This window comes from Oncorhynchus tshawytscha, linkage group LG04 (assembly GCF_018296145.1).
Source record: "Oncorhynchus tshawytscha isolate Ot180627B linkage group LG04, Otsh_v2.0, whole genome shotgun sequence".
NCBI lineage: Eukaryota > Metazoa > Chordata > Actinopteri > Salmoniformes > Salmonidae > Oncorhynchus > Oncorhynchus tshawytscha.
Window position 1 is genome coordinate 17,519,937 of NC_056432.1, and position 17,820 is coordinate 17,537,756.

General features: G+C 42.5%; 1 protein-coding gene and 1 long non-coding RNA gene across 2 annotated transcripts in view; one reads left to right on the plus strand and one right to left on the minus strand.

The window, feature by feature from the left end:
- Nucleotides 1-1,166: 1,166 nt before the first annotated feature.
- Nucleotides 1,167-7,656, plus strand: LOC112249660. Its single transcript, XR_002953377.2, has 4 exons — nt 1,167-2,419; nt 2,670-2,829; nt 5,410-5,519; nt 6,061-7,656. It is a non-coding gene; the product is annotated as an uncharacterized LOC112249660 (long non-coding RNA).
- An 8,833-nt stretch (nt 7,657-16,489) lies between these two features.
- LOC112248233 (apoptosis-inducing factor 3-like) overlaps nt 16,490-17,820 on the minus strand; it is a 39,517-nt gene continuing 38,186 nt past the window's right edge. The window contains exon 20 of the mRNA XM_024417090.2: nt 16,490-17,379. Coding sequence (XP_024272858.1) covers nt 17,340-17,379 — 40 coding nt within the window. The 3' untranslated portion in view covers nt 16,490-17,339. The remainder of the gene's footprint in view (nt 17,380-17,820) is intronic.

Consider the following 17,820-nt stretch of genomic DNA (forward strand, 5'->3'; position numbering starts at 1 on the left):
GAGACTATTGGCTTTTGTTTGCTGGTTTATACTGTTGTTTATGATGCGTTTCTCTATTTGCTTGCCACTATTCAGTACACCTAGCAGTGAAGGGTGATTGAGCAGTTGTCAGAACAGAAAATGTGTACTCACTCCTGTGGAACAGGTGTTTTTATAAAACAATATGCCTAGTATCATTTCCACAGAGTGTTGGTACACCAGTCTTTAATCAAACTCCTGTCAAGACGTTATTTGTTTTGACAGCCATCGGTTTGGTCCAACTCTGGTTGTGTATACTTATACTACATTACTCTGGGGCCATATGTATCAAACTACGATCAGCTACACCTGTCCATGTAATCTGATTCATTGTGATCTAAAAAGGCAAAACTGATCCTAAATCAGAGCTCCTACTTCGAGATGCTTGATACATGCAGCCCCTGTCCTGTGCTGCCCCTCAGGGCCGCCTTGTCTAGCAGTCTTGGGTGATGCTGCATTTTTGCAGCCTTTGGCCTTTTCCTGGTGCACTGGATATGGCGGGTATGTAACCCTCTGTCTGAGGCAGCCAGGCCAGCGCTAGCAGGGCCAAAATAGAATGTCTCTTTCTTTACCTTTTCAGGCTTGTTACGGCTGCTTACAATGAAGTCATCTATTAAAGGAACATGTCTGTACCCAATCTATCTGATTGTCTATTTTTAGAGTTTCTTATATAATGACAAGTAGCACAAGTTGTCTCTTGTCTGTCAACCCCTATAGGGGCAGACAAGGGTGTCTGCGCTGGATCCTTAATGTCTTATAACTGGACCCTACTGGAGTGCAGTAACAGGAGCTCAAACTCTGTAACTGTGTTTGATATGCAGCTCGGTTGTGTCGTTGAAGGGACCTTGCCCGTGAGTCTTGGTTGGGTTGTGAATGGAGACAAGTCCTGTTGGTGGAAATTTATGGAGACGTCTCGTCTCGAGCCGCTGGGGAGATTGATGCATTAGAAGAGCGAGCAAAGAGCAGGCATGTTGATGCAGGAGAATGTTGGGAATGCTGATGTGCACCAGCAGCACAAGGCTGTGACAACCCAATGGGGGAGGAGGAGGGTAGGTATATGTGTCTCAACATTCATCCATCCTGTTCTGATACTGAGGGAAGGGGTTGGCCGGAGGGGGAGGGTCTGTCATAGCTACATTTAATGTGTATGTGTGTGTGTATGTGGAGTCATGTTACCCCCGCTGTGCGTTGCTTCACAGTCGTTCTTCACTGGCTAGCTTTATGTCTTCCTCCCCGCCGTAAAGCTGCCAGTTGAAGAGCTGTTGTGGGTAACTATGACTACAGAACTCTGCAGATGGGGATGTTAAGACATGATTCAATCTAATTCAGGGCCCCTGATACCCCTCAGGTCAAGGACAAATCTACAGTTTTATACAGAGCAATCACTGAATGGAATTCTTTACTAACTCACATTTTTCAGGCCAAAAGTAAATCCACCTTCAAGAAAACAATAAAAGTACATCTAATGTGATCGACCGTATTACTGGACAGAGACTAGAGAGCATCTACTGAATGTAAAATGTATTACCTGTCAGGTATTTTAATTGTATGTAATGTCTAATTGTTAAATGTTTATAAAGTCTTAATGACAATTGCAATTGTTTGTAATGTCTTTTTAGGTCTGTGTTGGACCCCAGGAAGATTAGCTGACGTTATGCCGTCAACTAATGGGGATCCCAGAGTCAAATTGAGGGTTGATCGATGAGGACATGTTTTTGCCTGAGGAGTGGGTCAAACAATGTGTACTACTAGCACCTGATCAAAACAGAGGGTTATTGAAGTAGTTTACAAACAATTAATCATAATTGTTACTGCAGGAGTATGCAAAATCATTTAGTTTAACGATTTTGTTTGGACAGTTCTTGCATTCTCGCAGACTAGGGCCACATCCTCGAGTTTCCAAGTATTGACCGCACTGCGGCTTTATGGGTAACAAATAAAACAGACATTGGAGCTGACAGCCTTCAGCGGGACTCCACTTCTTATTTATCACCTACACGTTCTCCAGAAGGGCCACACTTTAGTCCAGAATCCAGTTCTGTATGTATGCACACAGCCAGGCCCAATTCACCCCTTCCTCTTGGACTCTAACCCGCTAATGTTTGCAGATATGTAAGGTGGAAGCAATATGGTGGAAGCTCCACCACTACACTGCTTATACCTATCCATATACTACAGATCTGCTAACGTTAAAGGGTTAGGTCCAAGGGGGAGGGGTAGGGAGCGAATTGGGGCCAGCTGACCCAGTTGGCGTGTGTTGTCAATGTTACGGACTACCTGTCTGCTGAGATCTCCACCCTCAAACAGAAGAAGTTCAACATGGTGATGTTCGCGGACATCCCGGGCCTGTTGAACCGGGACAGGCCTCCCTTTGATGTCAACTGCGCTATCACCTCATTTGGTATGATTCCATGACTCGCCCCCTTCTCTGGTGTGGCCTCACATACAGTAAATGCACGCATGCACACACACACACACACCCTGATCACATCACATAGGTAGGACTACATCACCTTGTGTAATCATTCTGGTCTGTGGGTGGGTGGGGTGGGGTGGGGGGGTAACAAAGAGGATGCCTTTTGGAATAACTCTTCATCTTTTAGAAAATCACTCTACCTTGGGCTGCCTCTTATCTTTCCGTGTCTCTCCAGGGGAGCAGGCAGACCTGGTTTTGTGTTCTTTGACCCCATGGGCCAGGAGCTGTGCAAGCGCACAATCAACATCATGAAGAAACTTAGCGATAAGATTGCGGACAAGCTGCGATTCTACCTCAGCAAGGCAGTCGAAGCCGGGAGGGATCTGGACAGACAGGTCAGTTACTCTTTGATGTTCGTTAAACTTGTATCTATATCTCTAGATCCCTCTGCTGTCCATGCAGTGACTGGATCGATGTCTGTAAAAAAATGTGTTTATGCTACACTGCTCCAAAAAATAAAGGGAACACTTAAACAACACAATGTAACTCCAAGTTACATCACACTTCTGTGAAATCAGACTGTCCACTTAGGAAGCAACACTGATTGACAATAAATTTCACATGCTGTTGTGCAAATGGAATAGACAACAGGTGGAAATTATAGGCAATTAGCAAGACACCCCCAATAAAGGAGTGGTTCTGCAGGTGGTGACCACAGACCACTTCTCAGTTCCTATGCTTCCTGGCTGATGTTTTGGTCACTTTTGAATGCTGGCGGTGCTTTCACTCTAGTGGTAGACGGAGTCTACAACCCACACAAGTGGCTCAGGCAGTGCAGCTCATCCAGGATGCCACATCAATGCGAGCTGTGGCAAGAAGGTTTGCTGTGTCTGTCAGCGTAGTGTCCAGAGCATGGAGGCGCTACCAGGAGACAGGCCAGTACATCAGGAGACGTGGAGGAGGCCGTAGGAGGGCAACAACCCAGCAGCAGGACCGCTACCTCCGCCTTTGTGCAAGGAGGAGCAGGAGGAGCACTGCCAGAGCCCTGTAAAATGACCTCCAGCAGGCCACAAATGTGCATGTGTCTGCTCAAACGGTCAGAAACAGACTCCATGAGGGTGGTATGAGGGCCCGACGTCCGCAGGTGGGAGTTGTGCTTACAGCCCAACACCGTGCAGGACGTTTGACATTTGCCAGAGAACACAAAGATTGGCAAATTCGTCACTGGCGCCCTGTGCTCTTCACAGATGAAAGCAGGTTCACACTGAGCACATGTGACAGACATGACAGAGCCTGGGGACGCCGTGGAGAACGTTCTGCTGCCTGCAACATCCTCCAGCATGACCGGTTTGGCGGTGGGTCAGTCATGGTGTGGGGTGGCATTTCTTTGGGGGGCTGCACAGCCCTCCATGTGCTCGCCAGAGGTAGCCTGACTGCCATTAGGTACCGAGATGAGATCCTCAGACCCCTTGTGAGATAATATGCTGGTGCGGTTGGCCCTGGGTTCCTCCTAATGCAAGACAATGCTAAACCTCATATGGCTGGAGTGTGTCAGCAGTTCCTGCAAGAGGAAGGCATTGATGCTATGGACTGGCCCGCCCGTTCCCCAGACCTGAATCTAATTGAGCACATCTGGGACATCATGTCTCGCTCCATCCACCAACTCCTGGACAGTCTGTGGTGCAACGTGGCGTTGGTGGATGGATGCTTTAGTCCAGGTCTGGGAGGAGATCCCTCAGGAGACCATCCGCCACCTCATCAGGAGCATGCCCAGGCGTTGTAGGGAGGTCATACAGGCACGTGCAGGCCACACACACTACTGAGCCTTGTTTTAAGGACATTACATCAAAGTTGGATCAGCCTGTAGTGTGGTTTTCTACTTTAATTTTGAGTGTGACTCTAAATCCAGACCTCTATGGGTTGATAAATTTGATTTCCATTGATAATTTTTGGGTGATTTTATTTTTATTTTTTTGTCAGCACATTCAACTATGTAAAGAAAAAAGTATTTAATAAGAATATTTCATTCATTCAGATCTAGGATGTGTTATTTTGGTGTTCCCTTTATTTTTTTGAGCAGTGTAGTTGGTTCAGAACTGGGTGGTATTACATTTTAAGATATAATAAATATATTCTCCAAGCCAATATTTGGAGGATATATTTGCACGGGTGTTGTTATTATATTGGCCGGCAAACCATGCCAATATATCCTCCAAACACCTGCTTTGAGGTGTGGTGGAAATGTAATATTCATTACATACTATACTGTTTAATTAGACATACTATGCTCTTTTTACCTAGAGAATTGTCCATTGCTATATGTTTATATTTTTTTATATTTTTATTTCACCAGGTAGGCCAGTTGAGAACAAGTTCTCATTCACAACTGCAACCTGGCCAAGATAAAGCAAAGCAGTGCGACAACAACACAGAGTTACACATGGGATAAACAAACGTACAGTCAATAACACAATAGAAAAATCTGTATACAGTGTGTGCTAATTAAGTAAGGAGGTAAGGCAATAAATAGGCCAATAGTGGCAAAGTCATTACAGGCTTTCTTGTGTGGCTTAGTCATAAGACTGGGCTTACAGCTAAGAGCCATTTGGGTGTGACCGCAGCATGTGACATCCCGTGGGTTTACGATCTACAGGAAGTCACATGTATGGAAACCTGCAGAAAGGAGCACATGATAGTGCTTTCTGTTGTGGATACAGTTAGACGGTTGAGCCCTTTGGCTATCAACCTCATGCTATCTTAAATCTGCACAGACAACTAATTGCCTTTTACACACTATCTGCTGACTGGCACGTATACAAAAAGAGTGTACTTCTCTATAAAAGCTGAGAACCGACACTGTTCGTTGGGCCTTAACTGCCCAACTGTTGAAGTGCATAGTTAACTGCTCAATTTTTACAAATATTAGAATAATGTGTTGTTTGAAAGAATCTGCAACCTCTCTTCCTTTTGGTTAGAATTACCACAACAATTGGCGACGAGGATGGGACACTAACTCCGCTTACTGATCGTTCCTGAGGAGACTGAGGTTAACTGCGCACAGGGGCTACAGAAGATGCGGCTCAGGGTAACCACATTCAGATTAAGCGCAGCAGAAAGGGACCTGCCTCCGACTGGCAGGGAGCGTCAGTGAGTGGATACAGTGGTTCCTCCTTTAAAAGTTGCGAACTTATACCGTGGGACTTAGAGGTACCCATCATCATGGCGTCATTGCTCCAGACCACCACAAGGGGGAGTTACAGCAATCATTATGCATTTGGGTCCCAAGGTTTTTATATGACCAATCATATAGAGTGGTTTCAATGACGAATTTGACGCGAGCTACCCGTCCCTGATGACTTTCTTCAGCAAAGAAGGCTAACATAACATTACGGGGGAAGCAAATTTAAGTAATTGTAACATAATAACGAGTCAAGCAAAAAATGTACAATTGAGAGGAATATTTTAGTTAATGTAGAAACAAACGATTGTGCATATTTTTTTGTCATAAAGTTAATTTACAAAAATCGCTATTTAGAAAGTTAGCTGACTAGCTAATATTAGCCAGCTAGTTAGCTGGTGTTATGACATGAGTATGACATTCTAATTCATGTTGTTTAATGTTTTAGGGACTCCTGAGAAAACCTGCAAACCAGGCTGTCATCATGAGACACAGTGGAAAGAATCCAGCTAGCTAAAGCATTTACTGCAAATTGAATGTACAAATGTGTAAGCTTGCCTTGCCGTGCAATGCAGCGGAAGTAACATAGCTAGCTAACTATTTAACGGTAACTAACTCACTTTTGTACATCGCACTGGTCCGTGCAATTGTCCTTATTTTAGCGCCCAAAAAACGTAATACTTCCAGATCAACTGCAATATCAATACCATTGTAAAGCACAATTTCTCCCCTCTTTAACAAACCAATGATGAGACCATCATAATGCCCATCTCTGCATGATTCAAGAAGGCAATGAGCTCCGTCTGGTCTTTTTAAAAATGGCAGGTGGGGAAGCGAAACCTACTGCGTGATAGTGAAAGGGGAAACATATTTTTTCACCTGTCCAACTTATCACCTTATCACCTCTAAAATGAAAATAAAACACTGTGAAGAGTTTATATAACTTGTTATTCCATACCTATTTGTAGGTTTGTGTCGAATTTGAATTGGGTTTTTAGGGCGGCGCTAAAGTTAACAGCGGCTTTTGAGAGTCATGATGGCTTGCAGTTATGACGCAAAAAATGACTAGGTAATGCTATCCCCCTTACCCTGTCCCTTTCTTATTTTTAAGCGGTGAGATAAGCGCTACACCTGGTGGAGAGAGGCTGTAAGACACCGAATTAGTTGGTTTACGTGTGCTGTACGTCATGACATGACACAATTTAAAGTACAGCGTCGGAGTGGTCAGTTTTTTCAACTTTCACTCCAATACTATTGATCCATTACCATGTCAATCAACGCATGAATAGAAACGTAGTTCACATCCCAGATTTTGATGTCAACACAGTTTCTGCAGTCCCATTAGTTTTCATTGCAGCCTCGTTTGAATGTCGTGGTTGCTCAAATTTGTACGGATGGGGTTAGTCACCATTACTTGCTTATTGTGTAGTGGGGGATAAGAATAACTGTATGCCTATGGATGTGTAGCTAGCTACAGTATGTAGCCGATCTCTGTATGGACCCTAAAATGTTAGGTTCAGAACTAATATTCATACCAATCTATGAACCTCAGCTATCATAGTTGTTGCATCAACTTCAAGTCTGAATGGCATTAATGAAGCCTATGGATAGAGTAGAATATAATAACTTTATTGTGCCAAGGATGCAAGTCCTATATACATGTACTGTAGTTATTACCACGCATGAGATCCCAACATTGTAGCCTGTACATTGAATATATTCACTGATCATGTAGTCTTCCTTGGCAATTAAAGGTGCAGTTCAGGTATGATTATTTTTCAGTCATATCCAATACCAGGTGTATCAAACTCCATTCATTGAATGATGCTGTGTCTGCATGTATGTACTACAATTATACACTTCAACAGTGTTTACCACTCCTGCACCTGGGGCATCAATGATTACCCATTGTAGCTATGCAATAGAGAACAAACGTGATTTAAGTAAAGGCTGATTTGTAATTCATACATACAGAAATACACCTATTCATATCTAACTCCCTTCATCTGCATTAATCTGATGACACAGGATAGGTGTAGTATTGCAATGAGATACTTAATTTCAACCAGTGGAGAATGTGAAACGCTTTATTGAAATTTCATTATCTAGGTGTTATAAATACATAATACATGCATTATAAATATAATAATTGTAATATTCTAAATACAAGTTCAAGCTATACTTCAATGCACATATGGTGTGTATTGTAAAAAAAAAAGGGGAAGAAAGAGGTGGGGAGAGGTGTAGAAGACAGGAAACAAAAGAGGTAAAACAGAGGAGCAGGGAAGACAGCATATGATTAATGAATTACAGTGCTACCCTAATATTCTCTCAGTTCATCACAATTACATAGTGTCTCTTGCGGTGTCTCCTAACCAGCCTTGGGCTCCCAGTCGGCCCGAAGGTTATCTTAAGAGCGGGTGAGGTGGCATTGACAGGACTGGCTTCCTCTCTCACATCAAAACATACCTGCAGACGAGAGACAGATGGATAGAGAGAGAGAGCATGATTAAGCTTTTTTATTCTAACACGGTCAGTCATCATAATCATCAGGAGGTGAAATGCAAAACTGACCTTGGATCATTAACTCTGGGACTACTACATCTCTGTCTGTATTTCAATGTAAAGCATCTGTTTAATAATATAAGTATAATATCCCTTATAACAAATAGTGATAACATTGGATAGATGCATGTGACAATAGCAGGATCATAACAAGGATAGCGTCACAAATTAATATAAAAATATCACTTAAAGGTTGATTATGACTTGATCATTTGAATCCGCTATATACAAAAATGAATCAGCAAAAACAAAACTGTGCTCCCCTTTGAGTCCCCGGGACCAGGACTGAGAACCGCTGCTCTTCATTGGGACCTCTTCATCTGCAGACAGGCTTTCACAGCTTTCTGTATCTGAGGACAGAAAACCTCACAAGAACTAGACTACACAAAAGTACCTGCTTTCTCTAGAATAGCCTAGTCTCTCACTTTGACAGCTGGGCCTGCTATCCTTTCACCCTCCAAAAAATACAAATGTTTGCCATTATCAAGAGTTGCACTGGGGATAAAACAATACCCTACATAGTGTAGGAGGACAGCACCTAAAAAAGATGGAAACTCATTACTAATCGAAGAGCATGCATGTATATGTCCTGACCAAAAGATGTCAGTGGTACTGTAGGGTTCACTTGACGTTGCAGCACAGCAAGATTCTCAGTAGACAGGGGGCATGGGATGTCAGGAACAATGACCCCATTGTCAGTGTTTCCAGATTCCAGAATATCCTCCTGATAAAGCAGGTCCTCTACCTGCTGAATCTGTAATTCTCAAAAGATAAATCTGGCAGCAACAGGGGCTTGATAGTCCAGTGAAAATGGCTGAGTGTTTATGTGGTGTAAATCTTAAAATTAGCAGATGACATATTAAGGGTTTTTAAATTAATGCATGTGAGACAGGTTCCATGTACAACAAGACAGGCAGAGAGGAAGAGAGAAAAAGAACACAGAACAGTTTAATTACCTCTGGTTATGGACACTTTTGCCAGTGAACATACATCTGGCAATATCTACATTTTCGACCCCTTGATCAGCTCGCACTCTGAAAGTAAAGAAAATATATGAAAACAATAACTGAGAAATGACCGTCCAATTTAAAGCAGCAGATGTCATTTTCAGGATACGTCAATACAGCACAGAAAGCGGTAGAGTAGAGAGAGGCGCAGAAATAACCATTGTAGAAGAGGTCAACTATAGCAAAGCCATAGAGTCACTTGAAGAAGCGCAAGAACATTCTACCAATTCGGCTCAAATATGGGGAAAAAATCTAATCATGGATCAAATTGAGCAGTATTTCCCTGTTGACAGAAAATTCCAATTTAATAAAGTATTCAGAGATGCTATTGTGAATTGGTATAATTTATATAAAAGAAAAATCCAAAGCTCAATACACCAGCGTTTTGATGTTAGCATTCTATCAACAAAAAATAAAAAGCAATAAAACCAAGAATAGTATATGTACTCAGTATAACTGCACTATTTGTGAATTCAATTGAGTATGTGTTGTGCTTATTGGTCTTAAGATACAAATTCAATGATTTCATTAATTATGACAGATGTTAAGAAAATGTTGAGCAATGTTTTAAAGGTATAACTTTTAAAATGAGTTACGTTATGTTGGCTGACAATTGGCTAGTTATGCTATCCTTATGAACAGCATAGCATATCATTACAGCAGTATGAACCAGTAATATATGTTCGCTAGCTACCTAACGTTAGTTGGCTACTAATACATCAAACTAGCTAGTATGTTAACTATATGCTATCTAACTACCCAACAGTTATTGACTTGATTGTTCACGTCATTCTTAACTTAGCTAAATGGTATAGTTGTAATTTGGGTGTCTCTAGTCTATTTTACCATTACCTTGTGTGATACAATTATTTCCTTATGGAGTTATGAAAAGTTGTAATTCTAATTAGATTTGTTTTTCTAATTCATTAAATTTTTATTTAACAGGCAGTGATGTTTTAATTACCGGCCTCCTGGGGCCTTTTGGTAAATATGCAAATAGATTTTATTCACACACCTGCCTGAAAAAGGGAAAAAGCTATGTTGGTAATGGTTGACAGTAATTTCAAATGGATTGAAGTTTTTCACATCTCGAGTGATATGTGTATTGTTTTCGCCCACCTCTAGTTTTATATGAAGAAGTGTATTGCTGTTTGTTTGTTGCTGTCTTGCTTCCATAACAAATCTCATCAAATTGGGTCTGCTGTATGGTCAGGATGCCTCCCTAAGGATAGGCCCCCTAACTCCCTGACTCTAACTTTGCAGTGAGATCGCCAAGATGATAGAGAAGTATAAGCCAATTTGGGGGGAAATGGTTTAAACTGTGTATTCTTATTCTCTTTGAGATTTGTTTTAGAAATCTGTATAAATAATATTGGTAGTAGTAATAATTTGTCATACAGTGAATGATTTGTCTGGATTTCCTGAATCAGAAATGCCCTTAACTAAACTGTTGTGCTGGTCTGTACTCTCTCGAGGTTATGGCGAAGGTGACCACAGATGGTATCTAGATTACCTTGACTAACCTGTAGCCCAGCACATTGACTCTGTACCGGTACCCCCTGTATATAGCCTCGTCATTGTGCTACTTTATGATTTTATTTTAATTGTCATTTTTTTTAACTTTAGTTTATTTAGTCAATATTTTATAAGCTCTATTTCTTTAACTGCATTGTTGGTTAAGGGCTTGTAAAATAAGCATTTCACCTGTTGTATTCGGCGCATGTGAAGAATAAAATTTGATTTGATTTGAAATAGGCATTTTAACGTCATAGATTTAGGCGATGGCAACTTGTGGAATAGACACCGGCTGGAATGCGGTTTTAATCCATCAGCATTCAGGATTAGATCCACCCGTTGTATAATTTTTTGATATACAGTGCATTCTGAAAGCATTCAGACCCCTTGACTTTTTCCACATTGTATTACATTAGACTTATTCTAAAAATGTTTTTTTTTAAATTCCTCATCAATCTACACACAATACATCATAACGACAAAGAAAAAACAGGTTTAGAATTTTTTGCAATTTTATACAAATTAAAAAACAGCACTAATGTCACGAACAGGCTCATAGCCCTTAACAAAGAGGGAGACAACCCGGAGATAATGAATAACAAAAATATATTTATTGAATAAAATAAACTATGTGTGTGTAGTCATTAATCAGTAGTGTAAGTAAGTAGTTGCTTTCATACATGGTGATAATTACAGGTGTTGAGAGGTGCCAAAACAAAGAACACAAAGAAACACAAAGAGCCAAAATCCAACGGCGTGTCTGCATTGAGAGAGTCTAGATTGAATGAATGGGGGAAGGTGTATTTATCCCCGGGACACACCTGAACCTAGGTGTGTCCTATTTTTGCTGATGACCCTTCCCGGCTCTGCCCACCAAAATCCTATTAAGGCAAAAAAGAGCAAAGAGAAAGAATTCAGCAGACAGAGTGGGAGGGTCATCTGTAGCATGGCAGAAATTTGACTTACTGACTTGTTGGAAAGGTAGCATCCTATGACGGTGCCACATTGAAAGCCCCTGTGCTCTTCAGTATGGGCCACTCTACTGCCAATGTTTGTCTATAGCAATTGCATGGCTATGTGCTTGAGTTTAAACACCTGCCAGCAACAGGTGTGGCTGAAGTAGCCGAAAGCACTTATTTTTGAAGGGGTGGCCACACCCTTTGTATGTGTAGTGTAATACTCAGGCATGAAATGTGCTACTGTGTACATGTTTAACTGTATACCATTCTCAACCTATTCCTACAGGGGAAACTATACAAGGAGTATCTCGCACTGTGTGCAGCTGAATTTGACTTCTGATATTGGGGGGGACTGCCCTCTTCAATTCAAACCACAATCCAATGGGATTCAAGTCAGAGGACTGAGATTGCCATTCAAATGTAGATTTTGTAGTCAATTATCATTTTTTTGTGGATTTTGATGTGTGCTTGCGGTTATTGTCTCGCTAGAAGATCCACTTGCAGCCAGTGTCAGCCTCCTGGCAGAGGCAACCAGGTAATTTGTTTAATGTATTTATATGAGATCACAGCACCGCCTGAATTTTGATGAATGGCATTGGCACTTGGATTGGAACTGGTGCTATGGTCAGATGACATGAAAATAGAGCTCTTTGGCCACGCACACCAGTGGTGGTTTTGGTGTTGAAAAACAAGCATCTGCAGAAAAGTACATCATACCCACAGTAACTGTTATGCCCTGGCCTTAGTTATCTTTGTTTTCTTTATTATTTTGTTTATTTCAGGGTGTGACATGGGGGATTTATGTGTTTTGTCTGGTCTAGGGGTTTTGTATGATTATGGGGCTGGCCCTTTCTAGGTAGTTTTGTATGTCTATGGTTGCCTAGATTGGTTCTCAATTAGAGGCAGCTGTCTGTCGTTGTCTCTGATTGGGAACCATATTTAGGCAGCCATGTTCTTTGGGTATTTTGTGGGTGATTGTCTTCTGTCTTTGTGTCGTTGCACCAGATAGGACTGTTTCGGTTTTCACTTTTGTTGTTTTGTATTTTGTAGTGTTCTCGTTTATCGTTGATATTAAAGATGTTGAACACTAACCACGCTGCATTTTGGTCCTCCTCTCCTTCAGCGGAATAAAACCGTTACAGAATCACCCACCAAAACAGGACCAAGCAGCGTGGTGACAGGCAGCGGCAGGAGGAGCAGCGCAATCAGGACTATTGGACTTGGGAGGAGATACTGGATGGAGATGGATCCTGGACGCAGCCGGGGGAATATCGCCGCCCCAAGGCAGAGCTGGAGGCAGCCAAAGCGGAGAGGCGGCGGTTTGAAGAGGCAGCACGGAAGCAGGGCTGGAAGCCCGAGAGACAGCCCCAAAAATGTATTGGGGGGAGGCACACAGGGAGTATGGTGAAGCCAGGTAGGAGATCTGCATCAACTTCTTGTGCTTACCGGAGAGCGAGGGGGACCGGGCAGGCACCGTGTTATGCTGTGGAGCGCACGGTGTCTCCAGTGCGGGTGCATAGCCCGGTGCGGTACATTCCAGCTCCTACTATCGGCCGGGCTAGAGTGGGCATCAAGCCAGGTAAAGTTGGGCAGGCTCAGTGCTCCAGTGCACCTGACCGGTCCGGTCTATCCAGTTCCACCTACACGCACCAGCCCTCCGGTGGCAGCCCCCCGCACCAGGCTTCCTGTGCGTGTCCAGAGCCCAGTACTACCTGTTCCTCCTCCCCGCACTCGCCCTGAGGTGCGTGTCCAGAGCCCAGTACTACCTGTTCCTCCTCCCCGCACTCGCCCTGAGGTGCGTGTCCTCGGCCCAGTACCACCAGTGCCGGCACCACGCACCAGGCCTACAGTGCGCCTCGCCTGTCCAGATCCGCCAGAGTCTCCCGCCTGTCCAGATCCGCCAGAGTCTCCCGCCTGTCCAGATCCGCCAGAGTCTCCCGCCTGTCCAGATCCGCCAGAGTCTCCCGCCTGTCCAGATCCGCCAGAGTCTCCCGCCTGTCCAGATCCGCCAGAGTCTCCCGCCTGTCCAGATCCGCCAGAGTCTCCCGCCTGTCCAGATCCGCCAGAGTCTCCCGCCTGTCCAGATCCGCCAGAGTCTCCCGCCTGTCCAGATCCGCCAGAGTCTCCCGCCTGTCCAGATCCGCCAGAGTCTCCCGCCTGTCCAGATCCGCAGAGTCTCCGCCCCGCCTGTCCAGATCCGCCAGAGTCTCCCGCCTGTCCAGATCCGCCAGAGTCTCCCGCCTGTCCAGATCCGCCAGAGTCTCCCGCCTGTCCTGGGCTGCCCCTCAGTCCGGAGGAGTTTGTTTAGTGGAGTGGGGCCCTTTAGTAGGGTTGCCAATCCTAGGTCGGCGGCGAGCGTCGCCGTTCCTAGGAAGAGACTAAAGCGGACAAAGACTATGGTGGAGTGGGGTCCACGTCCCGCGCCAGAGCCGCCACCGTGGACAGACGCCCACCCAGACCCTTCCCTATGGATTTAGGTGTGCGGACAGGAGTCCCCACCTTTGGGGGCGGGGGGGAGGGGTACTGTCACGCCCTGGCCTTAGTTATCTTTGTTTTCTTTATTATTTTGGTTAGGTCAGGGTGTGACATGGGGGATTTATGTGTTTTGTCTGGTCTAGGGGTTTTGTATGTTTATAGGGCTGTTTCCTTTCTAGGTAGTTTTGTATGTCTATGTTTGCCTAGATTGGTTCTCAATTAGAGGCAGCTGCCTGTCGTTGTCTCTGATTGGGAACCATATTTAGGCAGCCATGTTCTTTGGATATTTTGTGGGTGATTGTCTTCTGTCTTTGTGTCGTTGCACCAGATAGGACTGTTTCGGTTTTCACTTTTGTTGTTTTGTATTTTGTAGTGTTCTCGTTTATCGTCAATATTAAAGATGTTGAACACTAACCACGCTGCATTTTGGTCCTCCTCTCCTTCAGCGGAATAAAGCCGTTACAGTAACATATGGTGGTAGATCTTTGCTGTTATGGGGCTATTTTGCTTCAACTGGTCCTGGGGCCTTTGTTAAGGTCAACGGTAGTGATGGGAGAAAAAATTGATACAGTTACATATTATTGTTATTAATTTGACAATTTATTGTATCATATCGTTTTTTAAATATTGCAATATTTTTGCGCTTGTTGGTTGTACCTTTGCCAAAACTCCAGTATTTTTTCATCCATAGCTTGTCCTCCATCTTCTTTTAAATAGGGAGACAATTTGTTTTCAGCACTTTTATTTCTATGAATAATCAAAACTCAGCAGACAGATGGCGAGCAATATGATTGGAACATCGAATCGCAATAAAATCAGAGTATCTAATCGCAATACATATAGAATCATGAGAAGCGCAATACATATGTTATCGGCACCTAAGGAATGTTATAATATCGTATCACGAGGTCTCTGGAAATTCCCAGTTCTACTCAACGGCATCATGAACTACCAAGTACCAGGGCATTTTAGACTAAAACCTGGTTGCTTCTGCCAGGAGGCTGAAACTTGGCCCCAAGTGGATCTTCCAGTAAGACAATGACTCCAAGCACGAATCAAAATCCAGAAATAAATGGTTAATTGACCACAAAATAAACATTTTCCAATGGCTATCTCAGTCTCCAGACTTGAACCCCATTGAAAACCTGTGTTTTGAACAGTCCATAACCGCAGGCAAAGGATATCAAGGATCTGGAAAGATTATGTATGGAGGAAGGGTCTAAGCTCACTCCAAACATGTTCTCCAATCTCATAAAACATTTTAGAAAAAGGCTCAGTCATTATCCTCGCAAGGAGAGGGTGCTAGATTATTAAAAACTGGTGCCAATAATTATGGACCCCACTGCACATGTAGCTTTAATTCCAAAACATGCAGAGTAGTACAGAAAAAAATAGTTGAAGACTTTTATTTCAAAGTTTCTATTATAAAAAATACCATTCTAATCTTCCCTGTATGAAGAATATGTTTTTAAAAATGTCTTTCACCTCTGGGCTTAAATATTTTGGAATCTTCAACATGCCCAAATAGAGATGGAAATGTTTTCTCCCCTACACATCTAAGGGAATTATAAACAAGTTCTGAAAACAAGACCTCTTCAAATACAGAGAACTAACATATGGTAAGAAAATAAAAGAAACAAATGAATGTGTTTGCAATGGGACCAATCCCAATGTGACCAGGCCTCAAACCTCAGTTCCCTGAGTTAGTAACAAAGAGCATTCATAGGTGACAACTACCAAAAATAGCCTTCAGCAACGATGGCATGACCATATCTAAAAGAACAACAGTCATTTACCTTTTAGAAAGCACAGACATGTTATTCTATTGCGCAAGCATGAACATAGATTAAAGTACATTTCAATTTCTCATTTATGGAATCTATGAGCCACCAATAAATAGAGGCACATTGTTATCCTTAAAGGAGTGATTTGTGAGCAACTTGTGAGGATTTTGTGTGTGTGTGTGTGTGTGTCCATGCATTTATGCATCAGGTGGGGAAAGAGACAACTATGGATTATGTGTAGTTCATCTTGTTATGCTACGTTGCATCACACTGGACTCAGGGGTAGACGTAGCATAGTACATGTAAATTCGGGACACTCCAATTAGTATGATATGTTACGTTTCGTATGGTATGTATTAATTTGTGGATGTCAAATGACAATTTGTATGATATGTTATGAATTGCAATTCATGCAATATGGTACGAATTGCAGTTTGTACAATATGCTACAAATTTTTCAAAATGCATGATATGTTACGAATTCCAATTTGTTATTGTTAACATTAGCTAGGTAGCTAATGTTAATGTTAGCTGGGTGTCTAATGTTAGCTAGGGTTAAGGTTAGGGCTAGAGGAAGGGTTAGCTAACATGCAAAGTAGCTAAAAAGTAGTAAGTACTTGTAAAGTTGCTAAAATGCTAAACGCGTTATACTTAACATACATATCATATTAATTTGAATATCCCAGATTTACACGTACTATGTTATGTCTAGTCTATAAGACCAGGCTGTTTGCATGGCTTTGAGGCAAACATTGTGCAGTTAAGGGTCAAAATGCAAAGCTGACAAATCTAAGCATTGTTTTAAGTGGCTTTTATAGGTAACAATGTCTTTGCTTCGATGAGTTGGGGCTGAACAATCTATTAGAAATCCTATTATTTCAACTACCAGATATACTGTACATTGCCTGTTTTAGCCCACATGATCATACTTAACCAGATTAGTTTCATCTCAACCTTAGAAAACTACAGTTTAAAACTGTTTTGTTTACAGTGTATTGAGAATTATAACTATATACAAAGTTGCATGTACAAAAAAATTCAATACCCCTATCTGGCCCCTTATAAAAAAAAGTGTACAGGTAGATAATATAATGCAGAAGCACAGAGACTGCATCCATGTTTGCTTCACTGTGAAGTAGCATTAGGACACAGATCTTCCATTACGGTATTGGAGCATGTTAACACCATATATGGTTCATGCTTTTGGTAAGAATACTGTATGTACAGCCTATCACCGTGGAGGTTCAATGTAGAACCGTCTCAGCCTCGATTCCAGGGGAGCAACTCCAATAGTCCCAGACATGGGTCTTCTGCTGTATGTCTACAGTATGGCACAGCATCTCATCAACACCACAAGTGTCCATAGTTAGTGTCCAACCGACCCCAGATGCACGGAGAGCCTGAGATGTGGAGGCTCGCTCACTACGACCCTTTGTCTATCAACCAAGACATGTCCCCTGTCCTGCAATGCGGAGGAAACGAACCAACAAAAAACATCACTCAGAGTGCATATTATGCAGTTTAGACAATAATTATGTGGATAATGTAGTATAGGCTCTGAACAACAAAACAAAAGTGTAAAACTGGAAATGAACTAAACCGGGTGGTTCGAGACCTGAATGCTGATTGGCTGACAGCCGTAGTATATATTTATTTATTTATATATATATATTTTTTCCCCCCTTTATTTAACCAGGTAAGCTAGTTGAGAACAGGTTCTCATTTACAAAGCAGTGTGACACAAACAACAACACAGAGTTACACATGGAATAAACAAGCGTACAGTATAATTTTTTTTATATACAGTGTGTGCAAATGGCGTGAGGAGGTAAGGCAATAAATAGGCCATAATAGCGAAGTAGTTACAATTTAGAAAATTAACACTGGAGTGATAGATGAGCAG